Raw genomic sequence first — 20,392 nt, 5'->3', positions numbered from 1 at the left:
CTTTAAAAGAGATTATTTTTAAAGATTTCCGAATTTTGAGAGAACTGATTTTTTTTCGAAGAAAATATTCAAACGGGAAGTGATTGGGGGCTATGCCCTGTTGGGGCCCGGATTAACCCAGGTCAGTTTGGTTAATAATCTACAAACTGAAATCAAGGGCGACTTTGAGTTCCCGGACCCAGATAGGCCCAGTTTTGCCCCAATTTTACCTAAATTAATACAATTTTCCCCTCAGAAATAAAGAGGAACAGGAAACAAAAGCAAATAGTAATTATACTAAAATTTTTTCAGTAGAAAAATTGAAAAATAGAAATAAGATTAAAATTTCAAAAGATTAGGAATAGAATTTAAATTTGAAAAAAAAGAGAAGGAAATATTTAGTTTATTTTAATTTTGGAAACAAAATTAAACAAGAAGACCCTTTGGAGTCCAATGCAAGTAACCGCAGGTCAGACGCGACTCTTGTCCTATAGTCCACTAATCCTGCATTGGCAAGGCAATTAACTGGATGCGAATCCTGTTTAGATGTCTCTGCGTGTTCCGCATCCAGAGAGCAACTATATCCTCACACCAACCTCTGACCTCTACTTCATTTCCAACAGTGGTCATGTAATATTGCTCCAAAGCGCTTTGAGAATCATCATATCTCTCAAACAACTCTCTCAAATGTCAACAATCATTTCGCCAAATCCAAACAAAATTTTCAAAACTATGTTAATTATAGTACTATATAGATGAAGTAGAAAATATTCCATTTTCTCAGGGTGGTAAATAAAATAATATATGTTAATGGTAATAAATATTAATAAGATGGTAAAAAGTTAACAAAACTAGTTAACTAGTATCAAAGCATTGGCCATGCCATACCAGGGCCAGTTTTGGATAAAATGTTGTTCAAAATAGATTTCCTTGATTAATTTTGATATTTCTCGGTTCTGAATTATGTCAGACTGGCGGAAAATTGGAATTGAGTAATAATTTAGTACACGGAGAAAAATATAAAGTAACTTTTACTACTTTTATAGTAAAAAATTTCCGGTAAAGAATTTCTGGTAATTTTTACTACTTTTGGAGTAAATTTTGCTACTTTTGAAGTAAATTTTACTAATTTTTACAAATATTTACTTTGAACGTAGAAAAATTTACTCCAAAAGTGGTAAAAATTACCAGAAATGCTTTACCGAAAATTTTTTACTATAAAAGTAGTAAAAGTTACTTTATATTTTTCTGCGTGTAAAAGAACTTAGTAATAATTTAGTAACTATTAGTTATGAGTTTCAGTAGTTAATTTTAGTTTTAATCAGAACAATTATACAATTTTTGTAGTTATATTTTCCGTAGTAAAAATGTTTTACTTTAAAATTTGTAATTCAGATGGTTAAATTTCAGGAGTAAGAAAAATTTTAGTCAGACTGAATGCTAAACATCGTAGTGTATCTCTTAGAATTTTAAGTTCCAGTAGAAAAATGTACGAATAGTCGGACAGAAAATGATAAATGGTAATTATAGTTCAAGTAGTAAAACAAAATTTTTAGTCAGACATTACTAATTTATTGTTGTTTCAGTGGTAAAAGAATATTTGCAGTCTGACAAAATGATAACAATTTTTTAGTAGAGTTTCAGTAATGTGTTTTAATGAAACACAATTATACAATTTTTGTAGTTGTATTTTCAGTAGTAAAAGTGTTTTACTTTAATATTTGTAATTTAGAAGATTAAATTTCAGTAGTAGAAAAATTTTTAGTCAGACTGAATACTAAACATCGTAATATATTTTTTGGAATTTTAAGTTCCAGTAGAAAATTAAAAATGGTAATTATAGTTCATGTAGTAAAACCAAATTTTTAGTCAGACATTACTAATTTATTGTTTTTTAGTGGTAAAAGACCTTTAAAGTCAGACAAAAAAAATAAAAATTTTATTGTTAGAGTGTCAGAAGTAAAAGGTACGTATAGTCAGACAAGAAGCTTAAAATTTTAATTGTAATTTAAGTAGTAAAACAAAGTTTTTAGTCAGATATTACTAATTTAACTAACAGTAAAAAATGTACTTTTTAGTCAGACAACATAATAATTCTGATATATGTATATATATATATATAAAAGTACTAAAAATAGTTTCTAGTCAATAATTGTAATTTAAATGCTTAACTTTCAGTAGTGAAGAAAATTTTAGTCAGACGGACACTTATATTTCAGTAGTAAAACACACGTACAGTCAGACAAAAAGTTAAAAATGATAATCATGTTTTACGTAAAAAAATAAGTTTTTGGTTAGACATAACTAATTTATTGTTTTTTCAGTGGTAAAAGATCTTTACAGTCAGACTAAAAAATTAAAATATTACAGTTAGAGTGTCAGTAGTAAAAAGTACGTATTGTCAGACAAGAAGCTTAAAATTCTAATTGTGATTTAAGTAGTAAAACCAAGTTTTTAGACAGACATTACTAATTTTACTCACAGTAGAAAATGTACTTTTTAGTCAGACAATGGGAGCGATCATAAATGATGTCACGTTTTTGGGGGGAGGGGGGTCTCTACTAAACGTGACATAATGTATTTTTACATGTGAAATTGCATGAAATTGCGTGACAGGGGGGAGAGAGGGGGGTGTCAAAAATCCCGAAAAATTGCGTGACATCATTTGTGAACGCTCCCAATTTTGATAGGTATAGTTTTAGTAGTAAAAATAGTTTCTATTTAACAATTGTAATTTCAATGCTTAACTTTCAGTAATGAAGCTGTCAAAGCAACTGTCAACTTTTATAAAAGTAATCTTGTTTATATAAAAGTGTTTAAAAAAGTGTTTTTACAGTTTCTGATTTCGAATTTGGTGTTCAATTGACAATTTGACAGTTGACAGCTGTCAAACCAACTATCAACTTTTATGAGGATTTGTTTTTGATAAAATTGTCCATAAATGGGTTTTAGGGGTCGCTGATTACGAATTTAGTGTTATAAACACAATTTGACAGTTGACAGCTGTCAAAGCAAATGTCAACTTTTATAAAAGTAATTTGTTTTTTTTTTAAATAACCATGAAAGGGATTTTGGGGTCGCTGATTACAAATCTAGTGTCAGAATCACAATTTCACAGTTGATAGCTGTCAATTGTCAAATTGTGTTTATGACACTAATTCCATAATCAGCCACCAAAAAAAGTCTTTTACGGTAATTTTTATCAAAAACAAAATCACTTCTTATAAAAGTTAAGTTGTTTTGACCCCGAAAACCCTTTTATGGACACTTTCACAAAAAATAAATCCTCATAAAAGTTGACAGTTGGTTTGACAGCTGTCAACTGTCAATTTGTCAGTTTGTCATCAAATTCGTTATCAGCGACCCCGAAAACCCTTTTACGGTCATCATTCATTTTTATAAAAAATAAATTACTTCTAATGAAAGTTGACAGTTTGTTTGACAGCTGTCAACAGTCAAATTGTCAATTTGACATCAAATTTATAATCAGCGATTTTGAAAACCATAAGAAACTTTTTTTTATCAATTTTTTTACTGTTCGGGTAATGTAAGATATTTGTTCTTCGTCTTAGGCGCAATCTTGAATACGCCATTTTTAAATTTTTGCAAATTTTTTAAAATTTGGACCATAATTGTATTCATTGGTTCAAAAGATAGTGTGCTTCAAAAATTTGTTTTGACACTAGCGCCTGTTTATGAGTTAACGTACTTTTTAAAACAATTTTTTCTATTTGCATAAACTTTTTATTGTTTTTTATATTAAAAAAATTTTTACATTCTCATCAAAAATGAGAAAGTCTTGGATTTGTGCGATTTTGAGCATTGTCTAATTTTGGTAAATCTTTACGTTTCATGACCCCCTGATTCCAAAAAAATGGTTTTTAGAAAAGTGTCTGTCCGTCTGTCTGTCTGTCTGTCTGTCTGTCTGTCTGTAGAAAATTTTGTCGTCACGATAACTCGAGTAAATTTTAATGAATCGACTTGCAATTTGGGGTGCTTTTTTAGTCCATAAAAATGAAGCCTGAGTTCGTTGGGCAGCCCATTTCGTCAAAAAAGAACAAAAATACAAAATTTTGAAATTTTCAAAATTTTGTATTTTTTACAATTTTCAAAAAAATATTTTTTTTAAATTTTTTCCTTAAATTTGGTGCAAAAACAAACAACTTTTCCTTTAGACACTTTTCAGTACAACAAAAAACAAAAAAGTTATGAATTTTTTTTTTTTTTTAAATTTGCTATTTATTGCTTTTTTTGGACTTTTTGTCGGCCTTCTCTTCAGTAGAAAATTTGTCATATTGGGGCCTTGTTAATAAAAATTAGTTCACATTATGCTAATACACCTTTCTTAACATTAGAATCGACAATTGCATCTTTTATACAAATTAAAAAAATTTTTTTCCAAAAAAGTGCAAAAAATTGAGATTTATAGTGAGTGAAGCATTAGCCGAAACATGAGAAAACATTAAAAACATATCGAAACCTTCCTTTTTTTCTTTTAGATGCCAAATTTAGGTAAAAATACAAAATTAGGAACAAAAAAGAACTCAAAATATGCCAAAATTTTGCTTTTTTTAAATTTTTTCGTAAAATTTGCTTTTTACATTCTCATCGAAAATGAGAAAGTCTTGGATTTGTGCGATTTTGAGCATTGTCTAATTTTGGTAAATCTTTACGTTTCATGACCCCCTGATTCCAAAAAAATGGTTTTTAGAAAAGTGTCTGTCCGTCTGTCTGTCTGTCTGTCTGTCTGTCTGTCTGTCTGTCTGTCTGTAGAAAATTTTGTCGTCACGATAACTCGAGTAAATTTTAATGAATCGACTTGCAATTTGGGGTGCTTTTTTAGTCCATAAAAATGAAGCCTGAGTTCGTTGGGCAGCCCATTTCGTCAAAAAAGAACAAAAATACAAAATTTTGAAATTTTCAAAATTTTGTATTTTTTACAATTTTCAAAAAAATATTTTTTTTAAATTTTTTCCTTAAATTTGGTGCAAAAACAAACAACTTTTCCTTTAGACACTTTTCAGTACAACAAAAAACAAAAAAGTTATGAATTTTTTTTTTTTTTTTTTTAAGTTCTTGGGCCAGGTATATTTTTTAAGTATTTGGGCCAGATTTAGCCAAACGGTATATCTAGAACTAAAAAATTTTATTTTCATATCAAAATATTTTTTTTTGTCTCTCAACATTGTTTAGAAATATTGCTTTACATATTACTCAGAAATTTTTTTTTTAAAGTTATTAAAAATTTAATTTTTTAGTATTTCTAAATTAAACAAATTTTTTTTTGAGTTCTGGTTAACCGATATAAAATTCGAAATATGATTTTGTTATTTTCAATTGCACTATTTGAATATATTTTTTGTTTTTAATCATTTTTACATTATTATCACATGAGAAAGTATTAGTTTTGTTCGAAAATTGACTTTCGCTAATTTCATGAAATCTCGACGTTTTGGGGTCCCCTGAGTCCGAAAAACATGGTCTAAAAAAAGTGTCTGTCCGTATGTCTGTCTTCGTGTCTGTCTGTAGACACAATGTTGTCGCCACGATAACTTTTGAAAAACTTATTGTATCAACTTTCAACTTTGCATGCACAAAGTTACTGTTAAAATACAGATCGAGTTCGTTAGCCATCTATTTTCGTTGAAAACTACATAAACTACAGTAGTTTCAAAATTTTGAAAATTCAATTTTTTCAAATTTCATTATTTTTAATTTTATATTACTTTCGATTAGAAAAATACAAACAACTTTTCTCTACAACATTTTTTCATAGAAACTTAATTTTTTTTTAAGTTTTTGGGTCAGGCGAGGTCAACTGGGTTAAAAAAATTTTATTGGTTTTCTAAAATGTTATAACTAAAATATATTCATAAAAGATATAACATTTTAGAAAATCAATGAAATTTTTTTAATACAGTTGTGCTGGTGTGACCCCTTTTTACATTTCAATTTTTGGTCCTATCTTGTTGGAAATGGTTTTTTACATTCTCATCACATGAGAAAGTAATATACCAGAGTAACTTTTCTAGGAGATAAACACTTAATTAAAACAAAAATGTCTGAGTAAATAAACAAAGAGTGAAAAGTTAGTCATTACGCTCCGGTCTACACTACACAAAAAATTTGATACTAATTCTTTAAAAATATTTTAGCTGCTTCTGCAAATCATGTTTTTACTAACAGAGTTAGTATAATTAAAAATAACTTTACAATTTAAATCATCAAGACCAAAAATATACATTTAAATCCACTTTATTTCGCAATCATCAGCAAACTAAAACATGTGATGAGAATGTAATCCTTAAAGTCGTAGTAACTTTAAGAAAAAAAAAACTGTTTTATGAAACATATAAAAGGAAACAAGAACATTAATAATGCACAACAATTGCAGACCCCGGCGAGCGAAGCGATCCATTTGCGCGCGAAGCGCGCAACAACACACGGAGCGCGAAGCGCGACGTGCGAAATAATCGCCGGAGCGCGAAGCGCGACGATCAATAATCGCGCGCCCCGAGGCGCGCTGAAAGTTGCGAGCGAAGCGAGCCCCCGCGCGAAGCGCGGATGAGAATGTGTCCGCGCTTGCGCGGACAGATTTTTTTTTATAGTTTACTTTTATTTTTTTTTGTACTTTGACCGATTTTGAAGAAATGAAGTCAAACCCGATTAAAAAATATTAATATTTAAAAAATTTACAGTGGTTTTTGTAAGTGGGACATATACCCACATAACACATAATATTGCAGCAATATTGCTGCAATATTGTATTGTAACATTCGGAATATTCTAATTTAACATTGCTATAATGTTGCAGTGAAGTTGCTATGTCCGACTTAATAAATATTCCAGTTAAACGTTCCAGGAATATTACAAAATAATATTTGAAAAACTTATTTTAAAGTTACTCGAACATTTTTAAGTAATGTTGCTCAAATGTTATTTTGAATGTTACAGAAATATTTCTATGAAACTTTTCTCTAATATTTAAAAATTGAATTCCGCAACGTTGTAAGAAACTTTCAGGAACAATAAAAAAACTTAGAATATTATAAATTTATAAAAAATTGTGCAATTCGAACAGCAGTAAATTAAACAAGTAAGATTAAAATATTATAATAAGTAATAAGGTGAAAAAACGTATAGTGAAATAATGAAACGTACTTGAAACTAATTTTATTATTATTTTCGAGGAATCAATTACAAAATAATAATTGAAATAATGAGAAAAATATTTTTAAAAAATAATTGTCTTTTGATAATTAATGCGATAACTATAAGAAAAATATTTAAAATAAAATAAAAAAGTGTTTTTTGATAATCAAATATTCTCTTCCTCGTCATCAGCATCGTCTCTGTCGCCTTCATTTTCATCAATATCGTCTTCAGGAGTTTTATTTTCATTATTGTCTTCTTCTGAATCATTAATTCTTGAATTTCTCTTTGCTCTGTTCAAAAGAAAGTCAATATATGTATGTATCACTTTTTATTTCTCTATCGAAAAAGGTATTGAAAAATTTCCCCAAATAACGTTACCTAATCCCGTGTAGAAATTTTGACAGTACCCTGGCCAAGTCCAGACAGGGCATTTCCAAACCGGGTTGAATCAATAAAACCGGCCGGAGCCCAATTTGCCCGGTTACTGCAATTTCTGCACGGGATATTAAACGTTAAAGGCTAACATTAAACATTTTTTGCAAAAAGCCTAAAATTATATTGCTTACGTTTCTCTGTCGAACCTGGTTTTAGCTTGAGCTAACCACTTTGATCCTGCAATCTTGATATTTTCTGATGTTTCTGACGGAAAGGTAACTTTGACACTATCTAAGAAGAAGGGAAATCTTTACTATTTCTTTATGTCTATTATTAATTGTTTTTCAAATTTCTCTATAAATCTGAATTGAAACTTATTGTGTTCTACACTTACTTATAATAATGTCTGTGAAAATCGTTTCATCTAAAGACATTTTTGTTTTGTTTCTCCCTGACCAACTATATTGCTTAGCTAGTGAATTGGTAAATAATTTTATACAAATGTTAGCTATTACGCTATTCACACCTCGTCCACCAATAGATCCCAAAGCTTCGATCTGAAATATTTTTTTAAATGACTTTTTTGAACTGTTTTATCTATTGTAATTAAAATGAATCATATCTGCTGTTATTAATTCCCTTTAGTATTATTATTAAAATTAAAGTCATTTTTAATAATGACCGATACTTTTTTTAAAAAAATCTTAACTCTTAGAAAATTTTCTTACCAGTTTAAGTTTCAGAGATTTTTTTTCTAATTTTTTGCAAGCTTTATCAAGTTCAGATTGTGAAGAAATGGGCAATTTCGGGCACTCATCAGAGTCAAAAAAGGATCGGGTGATGTTTGTTGAACCAAACTTATTTCGGGGCTGTATTTTTAGTTCCCTTAACAATAGTATGATTTCATTCAATTTGTCCAATGAAAGTTCTTCATAGGTTAGACCTAAAGTATATAATAGTTTCTTAAGTTTTAGTACATTTAGTTTTTTTAATATATTTTTAGTCAAAAAGCAGATGATTATTACTATCCCTAAATTTACTTTCAGTGAATATTTTTAATTATTTAAGTCATCCGAATTTAAATAAATATATTACCTACTTTATAAAAAATCTTGTAACTCGATAATTTCTTTTAATTTCTCTAATAAAATGGATATTTTTAAGGGGATCGACTGATGAAATTTTAACCCATTAAAGTTAATGTTCTTTAGGGGTGAACAGTTTCATTTGTCAATAATCAATACTACTATTAAAATTATAAAAAACTTCGAATAATTTAAAAACAACTAGTTTGTTAACAATTTCTTGAATAAGGCTTAAAATTTTCAAAAAATAAGAATTATTATTTTTTATGAATTTTTTACATACTTTTTATGATTCTGAACAACTAATCCTATGGAACTTAAAGAATTTTAACCTTTTCAAACAATAAAATTTCCAAATGGACAATAAAAATTATTTTCAATTTTAATTATATATAACATTTTTAGACTCTAAATAATGCAAGAAAAAAATTGACACCTCTTAACGGCAATAATTTCAATTAGTTAAAATTTCAATGGTTCCCCTCTTAAATTATTTTCTTCACGTAAATAGAAATTTTTTTTAATCATTGAAATACCAGATTTTCTGTCTTGGTAATTAAGACTTGCAAGACAGTTTTCGAATTTTCTTGTACTTTCTTTCTTCTTCTCTATACATTTAGAGGAACCATAGCTTCTTTTTTCATGACTTGATGACGTTGTCGGAAAAGGATCAATTTGTGCACTTGCACCTTTAGATAAAATAAGTTTGCACTGTTATAATAGAGTCAGTCAAAATATGAAATAAAAGAACTAAAAAGAAGTGTAAAAAAGGAAAATTTTTTTTTATTTTAAGGAAACTAAATTTTTTGACTTATATTAAATTCGAATTTTACTTTTTTCAAGTAAATATTCCGTAGAAAACTGTCAGCTAAAATTTACTTCTTTCTAGTAAGATTACAAAAATATGTGCAAAATTTATATTGAAAAAGTAAAACGTGAATTCGTAAGTGATAATATTCTCGAAAACTGTGATAATTTTTTTTGGGAATATCTGTGAAAAATTCACAGATTTAATTTAATTTAATTAATTTCCCGAGGATATTCAAATTTGATTTCCCTCGAAATTCATGTCGGAAAATATGTTTTTTATAATTTTCGCGTTACCAGGAATTTGTTCTATGTGATCGAAGTTTTCAGTAGTATCGTCCAATGTTTCGCTATCTCTTTCGTCCTTTGAGCGCTTCGAGTAAACATGACTACTTTTTTCGTGATTCGTTGACGCAGATGGTTGAAATTCTTCACTTATAACTTTATGTAAAAAAATTGATTGCAATATTAAAACAGAGTTTGTAATCTTAATTTTAATTCATTTAAATTTTTTCGTAAGTAGGTATTCTTTGGAAAAAAATTAACTCACATTTAAATACTAAGTTAGTATGAAATATATTAAAATGTTTGTTCTATTTAGTAAATTATTATACTAAAAATTAAATTTTTTAAATCCCACGTGGAAATTTTCTAAAAAACTTCTTGGGAATCAAATCCCCAGAAACAACACGTAAGGGATTCCAAAGTGTTTTCCGGAAACTTCTTCATGTGGAATACAAAAATTGTATGAAGATAAAATGAATATTTTTCATAATCTTTGTATAATACCAGAGTTTTGGCCTTGGCGATTAGGAGTTGCCATGCTTTCGATCTTTTTCACTTCATGTTTTGAAGAAACATAGATACTTTTCTCTCCAGTCACCGACGTTGGCGAAGCTTGTTGAGTTTGCGCACTTGCATCTTTATTTAAAAAAGGTTTTGATAAGTTAAAATAAAAAGTAGTAAATTTAAAAAGGTCCAAAAAAATATTATATAATTTTTAAAAATTTGAAATATACTCATTCAATGTAGTTAATTTAGATATTTTATTTATTTCAAGGAGATATTCTTTGGAAAAGTGTCAGCTCAAAATTATTTTTTTCTAGTATATAAAATCTTTTAAAATATCACAGCAATATTAATTAAATGTATGTAGAAAACAGGTTTTTTTAAAGAAATAAATTTTGATTATTAAACAGAAACAAATATTAAATAAATTAAATTTTTAAGTAAATAGTTTTTAGGAATAAAAAAATGAAGCATGATTGAAATACTTAATTTAATTTTTAAATTTGATTTATAAAATAAAATAATATTTCAAATTTAATTTCGTAATGAAATAATTAATTTAATTTAGTAGTGTTATTTTTATATTTAATAAATTTAATTATTATTGTTAACTCTTATCCTTTTAATTTGATATTTTACCTGAAATATTTTTAACCTCACTATTAATTCTAGGTCTTTTTGATGGTGGTAGTGGAAGTTGGATTTTTTCTTGCATTGTTTTAATTTCTCTTATTTTTGGTTTTCGCTTAGTTTCAGGGGAAGGACATGCTACACCAATATATAAAATAAACATAATTACATGGTTAATTCAAGTTTTATCCGTCATTGAATCATTATTGAACTTATAATTGATCATTTTTTAATTTACTTGAAATTTCACCAATATTATCTGTGTCATTTTGATTTGGTAGTTGGGTTGATTCAATGGTTTTTTGTTTCTTCGCTTTATATTCATTTACTTCGTCATTTTCCGCCAATGAATTCACTTTTGCTCGAATTTGTCTGGACCTTTTATAATTATTTGCGTAATCTTCCGCATTCTCACTGTCTATTTCAGACAATAACAAGGACTCTAATAACTTCTCCTTTCCTTTCTCCAAAGTGCCTAATTGTCAAAATTATAATAATTCAGTTCCTATAATTTTTTTACTTTATTTTCAAAATCTTAATAAAATTAATTTTTTATAAAGAAGTGGATCTTTTTCTCAATATGTAATTATTTTAAGTATAATATAATAAATATCCAGTTTAAAAATAAATTTGTCTTGAAATTGATTTAAAGAAGGAATAAATAAATGGTAAAGTAAGATTAAGTAAAACATTTACTAAAGGAAAAAACTTGTGAATATGAGACGTAAATTTCCAAATTGGAAATACTATAGCAGTGTATAAATAAAATCTGATTTAGTTTTAATAAAACCTTGATAATTTAATAATTAAAATAATTCTTTGTTAGATGTTACTTGTTTTCTTTAAGTATTTTAAAACAGTATATTGCTTCCACGTCAATTCTGGATCAACCAACTTCGAGACCATTGCATTGACTTTTAGGGTATTTTGTATTGGCGGATAATAACAAACAAATTCATTATTGTTGTCTGGAGAAAAAATCCATTTTGTTGGAATTAACACGACACCATCTTTCAGTTCAACTATTGAGAACGGCAGATTTTCGGTTGGCATTTCTAAAATTATAATCATATACATTTTAAATTATTTTTTAATGAAAGAATTAGCAATATATTTGATAAATTAGAGGTTCGTATTTCAATAAAAATTCTTATTCATACTTAATAATCTTTCCTTAGCGGTTAACCAATTTCTCGTGATTGAATTTTATTTTGACATAATAATTGACAATTGTTTTGAATAAAAAACAAGTTCCGTTTCCATGGAGCGTCTTTGTTGATTGGTAACTAACAAAATTTTGTTTAATTATACGTAACATTTACAGATTGTTTACAGATTATTACGTTTGTAAATTTATTCAATATGTACATGTATTTAAACAATGAAAATAATTTAAATTATTTCTAAAAGTATTATTTATTGATAGTGTTAAATGTTAAGTATATTAAAATTTCGTCAACACAATTTTCATATTGCAAAAAAGTAAGTGAAGTTTATATTAGTTTTATAATGCTCTTTTTCTAAATTTATTTGGTTATTGTTTTTCTCATTATCAGTAATAAATAATTTACTCAATTCGATTATATATTCAAGAAAAATAATCTGAAAAATAGTAATTAAAATATTATATTTTTCGTATCGTGTTATTAATGGCGTGCGGTTTTAATTTGTTGAATTTTTTGTAGATTGTATATCATCAAAGTTTTGACTTCATTTGTACAATAATTATGCCTAAAATAAGTGAGACCGGATGTTATTCGAACAGACATCTTCGACGATTACGTCATCGTCAAACAACTTTGGAGATGCAAAAATGTTCTTTTGAAGATTTTCCGATAGAACGAAACTACAATGACACGAATTCTTTAAATCTAAACAATGATATTATTAACGCTGAAATATCTAAGGAGGATAATACTACTGATGATGAATCCCTTTCCGAAATCTATAATCCTGATAATTATTCTAAAATATCGTCTGATTCTGATAATGATCTCGCACACTACGATTTAGATACAACGGAATATTCAGTTAAAGCAGATGAAGAAAAACAATATGATACAAATAGTACTGACTGTGAAGATTCGGATTACTCAATAGATTTTGACTTCGAAGATGAAGAGTTTTTTAACATATCAGATAGCGATTCTGAGAAAAATTTCAGCCTGGACTCGGATTCTGATTGCTTTGAAGAAGAAAGTGAAGAGAAAATGCATGAAGGCAAGAGCAATAAATTTAAAACTGCTTTGATTAATTGGGCCCTATTGTTTAACATTCCTCATGTCGCTGTAACCGCATTACTTGTGATTCTATCGCTATTTACTACTTATTTATTACCACGCACTGCTCGAACACTGCTACGAACTCCAAAAACAACTGAAACTATTGTTGCTATGTCTGATGGAGGAGAATACCTTCATTTAGGTATAAAATATAATTTTGTTTGATAAAATAATAATTATGTTAATAAATAAATTAATTTACTTATAATTGAATATAATATTTTTAATTACTATACTATAAATTTAAGAGAAGGCATTGAAAAACATTTTCAATAATGAGAAATTAAAAAGCAATTTCTTTCTTTTAACATTTATAAATATTTTATTTATAAATTTTAATTTTTTTAAATTAAAATTTTTTAATCATTTATTTTAATTTACATAATTATACAGGGTTGCTACACTCAGGGAAAACCTTGAAAACCTGGAATTGTCAGAGAATTTTATAAAATATTTTTTTACAAAAATTAATTTGACGTATGTGAATCGCGTAATTTTCAATTTTTCATTTTTATTCTCACTTGTAATTTTAAAAAACTCCATTAACTAATTTTTTAAGTTAGATTCAAAAAAATTTATTAATTAATAACCATATAAAAGTTTTATTGCCTAATATTGTTTAATTTTTTTCCTATCAACATATAAGCTAATATTCTCAAAACTTTTAATATTATTCTTTGCAAAAATTTTAATAAATGTTTACAGTACAATTATTAATTATAATTATTAAAAAACTCGGCATGATCAATAATTTTTTAGAAATTTTAATAAAATTCAATCATTAAATGTTTAATTTCAATTATTAAGAAATACGATTATTCTAGAAACTTGAAATAAATTGTTGATGAAATTCAATTATTTTAAAAATTATCAATTAGAATTATTAAAGAAATTCCATTTAAAAAAAAATTAAAATAAATTCTTTAAAGAATTTAATTAGGATTATCCATTATTTTAATAAAATTGGAAAACCTGGAAAAGTCAGGGAATTTTGAAATGCTGAAATCGTAGCAACCCTGTCATATAAATAATCACTTATCATGATGCAAATTATACCATGTTACACCTATGTAATCTATTCGAACAATCTAAATTCTTAATATTTTTATTTAGGTTTACAGCGAGCTTTAAATTCAATTATAGAAGATTGGAAATACAAAGAATTAAGAAAAGAAAATTTAGATTTACTCGTCAATATTGACGGCCTACCAATTTACAAATCTTCTCGAATTGCATTGTGGTTAATTTTATGTTCAGAAACGACATCAGAAAATGTTCATTTGATTGGAGCTTATGCAGCGTGTCATCATCCTAAAAATGCAAATGAATTTTTATCAAGATTCGTAGAAGAAGCAAAATTATATTGTAAAAATGGAATACCTGTCGAAGATCGTATTATTCAAGTAAATATTTCTTTGATTTGTGATGCTCCAGCGAAAAGTTTTGCCTTAAATGTCAAAGGTCACACAGGATATGATTGTTGTCCGAAATGTAAAGTTAAAGGAGAAGGTATTCAACCCAATCAATGGAGAAGGAATAAGAGAAAAAAGCGTCGTGTTTGCTTCCCAGGAATAGGGCCTTTTGCTGAAAGGACTGACAAAGAATTTGCCAAGAATGCCTATTTAGGAACTTATCAAAAAAATAAAGCAACGATTTTGACTGAAATTCCTCGATTTGGAGCTGTTTCTAATGTGCTTATTGATTATATGCACCTAGTATTGTTGGGAATTATGAAAAAAATTATCTTGTTGTGGATTTGGGGTCCACCTAATGTAAGACTTAATCAGGATAAAATTGATAAAATCTCGATAAAGTTAATGCAATTGAGAAAAAGTCAACCAACTGATTTTTGTAGACGACCGAGATCATTAAGGGATGTAAAATTTTGGAAAGCCACAGAGTTCAGAAATTTTTTATTGTATTGTGGACCAATTGTGCTAAAAAATATTTTGCCAAAAAATATGTTTGAAAATTTCATGTCTCTGCATGTGTCAATGTTAATTTTAGTAAGCCCTATTTTCTCAAGATGTCAAGAAAACATCACCTACGCTCAGGAGCTAATTGAATATTTTCTTCAAACTTTCCAAGTCATATACGGAAAAGAATTCATGTCCTATAATTTCCACAATTTACTTCACCTTTGTAAAGATGTTGAAACTAATGGCCATGTAGACAGATTTTCTGCATTCAAGTTTGAAAATTTCATGACAAGTATTAAAAGAAAGCTAAGAAAAAACAGTCAACCTTTACAGCAATTAAGCAGAAGGTACGTTGAACTAGAGGCATCGGAGAAGATGAACAAACCGCAAACCAAAAATAATATTACATTAAAACATTCACATTACGATGGTCCTTTAATGAACGACAATTTAAAAATTACTCGACAGTATAAAACACTTAATTATGGATCATTTCACATTAACTGTGATGGCATGAGAGATAATTGCGTCCTTTTTAAAGATGGCTCTATCTCAAACATATTGAATATTGTAGAATCTGAAAAAAACAATGTCTATTTTATCGGAAAGAAGTGCTTGTCATTGGGAGACCTTTATGAAACTCCATGTTCTTCAAACGACTATAATGTTCATGAAATAATTGAAACTAATAATGAATTAAGCTGTTGGAAATTATCAGAATTAGAAACAAAATTTTGGAAAATTCCTACTAACAACATGAAATCTGCAGTGTTCCCTTTACTCCACATAACATAAATTGTTATAAATGGTTTGAAATTATCATCACCATCTTTCAAAATTGTTTTATACATTAGAATTCTATCTGTGAAAATATTTCTGGAAACTTATAGAGTTAACTATTGGAAGTATATTCTCCATAAAATTTCCACCAGAATTCCCAAAAACTCTCTAAAATTCCATTGAATATTGTATAGGGAATTTTTCGTCATTTTACTTCCGGAAATATTTACATGACATTAAACACATAGGTAATTACTAAGAGTTTTTTTAGCAAATGGATTTTCTTACATTTTTTTCATTCGGTAAAATACCTGTAATATACTTTTATATTTTTCTATTATAAATATCTACATAATTATAAGACAGTTACATAGAGATTTATTATTGTGATTTATTATTATTGTTACAATGATCAACAACATATAATTTTAATTATAAATAAATATGAAATCTTTAACATAATTCCAATTACTATATTTATAAGGAGTGTTTTTATTTATTATTTATTATTTTTTATTTATTATTTATTTTATTTATTCTTTTATTTTTTTTATTTTTTGCTCTCACGTCAAAATATATCCAAGAAAAACTCTAAACAGTTTATACGAAGTATTTCCGCGTGCATTATTTTTTAGGACAATAAATAACCATTTCCTGAAATTAAAATTCCTTTGTAGTTATTGATATTTTTTAAATATTGCTAAAATGTTCCATGGAAATATTTCTGCAACATTCAAAGGGATATTTGAGAAACATTACTAGAAAATGTTCGAGTAACTTTAAAAGAACTTTTTTGAATATTAATTTGTAATATTCCTGGAATGTTTACCTGGAATGTTCATTAAGTCGGACATAGCAACATTTCTGCAACATTACAGCAATGTTAAGTTATAATATTCCGAATGTTGCACTACAATGTTGCAGCAATATTGCTGCAATATTATGTGTTATGTGGGTATATGCCCCGCATGCGTTAAAGGGTTAATTAGGGAAATTAATTCTTATATATTCTAAATTTTTTTACGCTTCAGTGGTAAAAGATCTTTAGAGTGAAACAAAATGATATCAATTTTGTAGTAAAAGTTTCAGTAGTAAAAAGAACGTATAGCCAGACGTTTCAGTAGTAAAAGACATTATCAATCAGTCATTTTAGTAATTTATGTAGTAAGTTCAGTAAATATTTACCAAGTTCAGTAAATATTTAGTAAATTCAGTAAATATTTACTGAAAATTCCACAGTTTTTCTAAGGATATCACGAATCGTTTTTTGTCGCAATTTATTGATATCCTTAGAAAAACTGACTCAGTAAATAAATAATCATTTTCCACAAGTCGACAGTAAAAATTATGCAAATGAAAAAAGACTCGTTACATTATAAGAGGGAATGATTCGAAAATAGAGGAAGAAAATAGATTCGGACTATAGTGTTATCTATAACTAAAACTAATCTCGGCCAAGAAGTCAAGGAACCCACCTTCAGCCAAGGCTCAAGTCACTACATGATTCTAACCAATCCGCTAAAGCCCCCCGGACTTTGGGCTAATCCTTCCAAGGTATACCCAAGTAAGATACTATATATATGTATACTATGTGAACCTATGTGTTCAATTCTAACTCATATACACTATAGACAAAGCTTTGTATCTTTGTCGCGCAACTGCAACTCTCGACGTTGGGGTATAACGCAGGAGAGTAAAATCCAGTTCCTTTCGTTGGACGAGTTAATGGAGGGCACTTTTATTACCCTACCGATCCCTATCTGCACTTAAGAGGCGACATTTTCGTCGGAACCTTGTAAACTCGCAAGGCTTCCTACGACGACGCCAATTCCTATATACTGCCTTCCAACTTCCACCTCCACACGCTGTGCCACAAGACTTAGCTGAGAAATCTTCCAAGATAAAACGTAATTGACTTTTTATTTTCATTTAAGTGCATTTCAGTATTATACTTCCCCCCTTCACCCCCCCTCTCTCTCTCTCTCTCTTTCTCATTCTTCCAAATTGAAATAACTCTCGACAATTTTCTATTTGAATTTTTTTATTAAATAGATTTTCTTTTACCTTTTGGGAAGGAATCATTTTTTTCATTCTATGTTCACTTTAAAAACAAAGTCTTTAAGGACTTACAGCTAAAACGTGTTTTTTAATATATTCAACTCATTTTTGGGGTTAAAATAAAAATAAGACAACTATATAGGTCTTCAAATCAATTTTCTAATCTTAAGTTTAGTCAATATTTGGATTAATGTAAGTTGTTGTAGTCAAAATCAAGCTTAAAATATAAGACTTGTTTTTTACAGTGTCACAGTAAAACGTGAAGTGTTAAAATAACACCAGAATTTGGTGTTATTTTTAACTATGAATGAAATTTTACTTTAAATAAAATACCAAAGTCAATGATTTGTAAAAAATCAACAAATTTAGCTATTCTATGAAAAATTTAAATTTTTTTTGAAAATTTTCAAAAGTTTTCTAAAATTCAATGATTTTCAATATCTACTATTTCAATAAAATTTTCCAAAAGAATTCGATTATTAAAAAAAATTTAAATAAAATTCTACGCAAACATTCAATTATTTTCATAAATAATAAAATTTTTTACAGGAATTCAATTATTTACAAATTTTCTTTATGAATCTCTTCGCAATAATTCAATTATTTTCATAAATAATGACATTTTTACAGGGATTCAATTATTTTTATAAATAATAAAATTCTTTTAGGAATTCAATTATTTTCATAAATAATAAAACTCATTTTGCAGAATTTCAATTATTTTTAATGCAATTTTAATCAAATTCCTCGAAAAATGTAATTATTCTTAAAAATTTTATTAAAATTCGTCCTCAGAATTTAATGATTTAAAAAATTTGTTGATAACATTTTTTATGAGAATTTAATTTCAAGAAACATTGAAATTAATAAATTATTTATTTTTGTATTTATATAATTGAATTCTCGTAGAATTTACTAATAAAAATGGTTTCAAAAATGAATTTCAGTTAAAATTTTAGATTATAATAAAATATTAAAAGCATTATAACTTTTAATTACATTTAACATTTAATTATAAATAATTAAATTTTGAAAAAGTTTCAAACTAAAATCATTAAAATTCTTAATTTTTCATATTTTTGACAAACAATTCTGTAGAATTAATTCTTTTTAAAAGTTTAATAGGATTTTTATTGAAATTATTTCAAGTTTTTCACAGGAAAAAAAAAGTCTGACTCCGTTTACACCTTAAATTCAGCCTCGAAAACAGGCTGAAAGTAAAACTTTTTTTTTAGTGTGTTATTTTTCAATATATTATATTTAATTTGCAGAATTTCCAAATAATTGAAATTTTGTAAAATTGAATTGTAAACGAATGAATTTGAAAATTCTCAAAGAACTTTTTTTTTAAATTATTAAAAATAACGGATTTATTGAAAAATTTTAGTTAAAAACACTAGAAAAAAATTTAATTTTAGAGAAGTTAGAAATTATTGCAGAAATTTAATTATTTTCAAGAGTAATAAAATTATTCTTAAGGATTCAATTATTCAATAAATTATTTACTTTTTCATTTAAATAATTAAATTTTTTAAATCTAATAATAAAAATGGTATCCAAAGAGAATGCAAAGAAATTTTCCCAATTTAGAAACAATAAAATTACCACCATTAGAAAACGAAGCGAACAGTCCAGTCTGCAGTGGCAGTAAATTTCTGCATTTCTCACTAATTTTGAAGTGAAATGCAACTATAGGAGTGGACCATTTAAGAGACTTCACTGCGAATTGCCTCCTTCGAAAGCCAAGTAACGTGTGGCCCATAAGTCATATTTTAAGAGTACCAGGTGTGACTTTAACCCACTCTATAGAATTGCATTCAACGACCGTTCACTTAATCCTTTACCAACTCGTAAATTAAAATTCATTCAGAATTTATTGATTATGTGGGTAATATAAATATACATATATAAATATACTCAACAATTTTCGTTATTACCGAAATTAATCCCCTCTCTCATTTATTAAGCACAAATAAAATAAAATTCAAGCAAAAAATATATATTAAAATAAAAGCGAAATAAAATAAATTAAAGTAAAGTAAATTAAATAAACAAAATTAACTGAAGTGAAAAAGAATTAAAATAAAAACCGCTGCCAAGTTGTATATTTTTTTTATAATTTTGGTGCTCATTTCATGAACACTTTACTTCCTCATGGAGATAAAAATAATAGAAATATATGAATAACTTTTTATAAATATGGTAAAAGTGATTGAATTTTGAGTCAATCAATGTATTATTAAATACCCTACAAGATAGTTACAATAATTTAATAGTTAAACAAAAATTTTCAAACAAAAAAGTTGAAAAAATGTCATTTTTCACAATTTTTGGTTTTTAAAATACCAATAATTTCAAAATTTATTATCGAATTAGGTTCAAAAATAGGTCAATCGAAGCGTTTTTTAATGCTCTACAAGTTGATAACGATAATTTTAAAGTTACTTCTACGTTTTTCAACAAAATTTTCAAAAAAGTCTTATTTTCCAAAATTTTTGATTTTTAAAAGTTTAATCACTCCGGTTAATATAAA

At 27.0% G+C, this 20,392-nt stretch overlaps 1 protein-coding gene across 1 annotated transcript; it reads right to left on the bottom strand.

The window, feature by feature from the left end:
* Positions 1-7,297: 7,297 nt before the first annotated feature.
* LOC122504681 lies at positions 7,298-11,873 on the bottom strand. The gene is made up of 7 exons (XM_043615886.1): positions 11,654-11,873; positions 11,059-11,295; positions 10,830-10,958; positions 10,191-10,322; positions 9,699-9,842; positions 7,701-7,800; positions 7,298-7,424 (listed from the first exon to the last, which is right to left on the bottom strand). The coding sequence occupies exons 1-7, from the start codon at positions 11,871-11,873 to the stop codon at positions 7,298-7,300; spliced, it is 1,089 nt and encodes a 362-aa protein (XP_043471821.1).
* Between the last annotated feature and the right edge of the window lie 8,519 nt (positions 11,874-20,392).

The sequence above is a fragment of the Leptopilina heterotoma genome, unplaced genomic scaffold (assembly GCF_015476425.1).
Source record: "Leptopilina heterotoma isolate Lh14 unplaced genomic scaffold, ASM1547642v1 Lhet_31, whole genome shotgun sequence".
NCBI classification, from domain to species: domain Eukaryota; kingdom Metazoa; phylum Arthropoda; class Insecta; order Hymenoptera; family Figitidae; genus Leptopilina; species Leptopilina heterotoma.
This window is presented reverse-complemented; position numbering and strand designations above follow the sequence as displayed.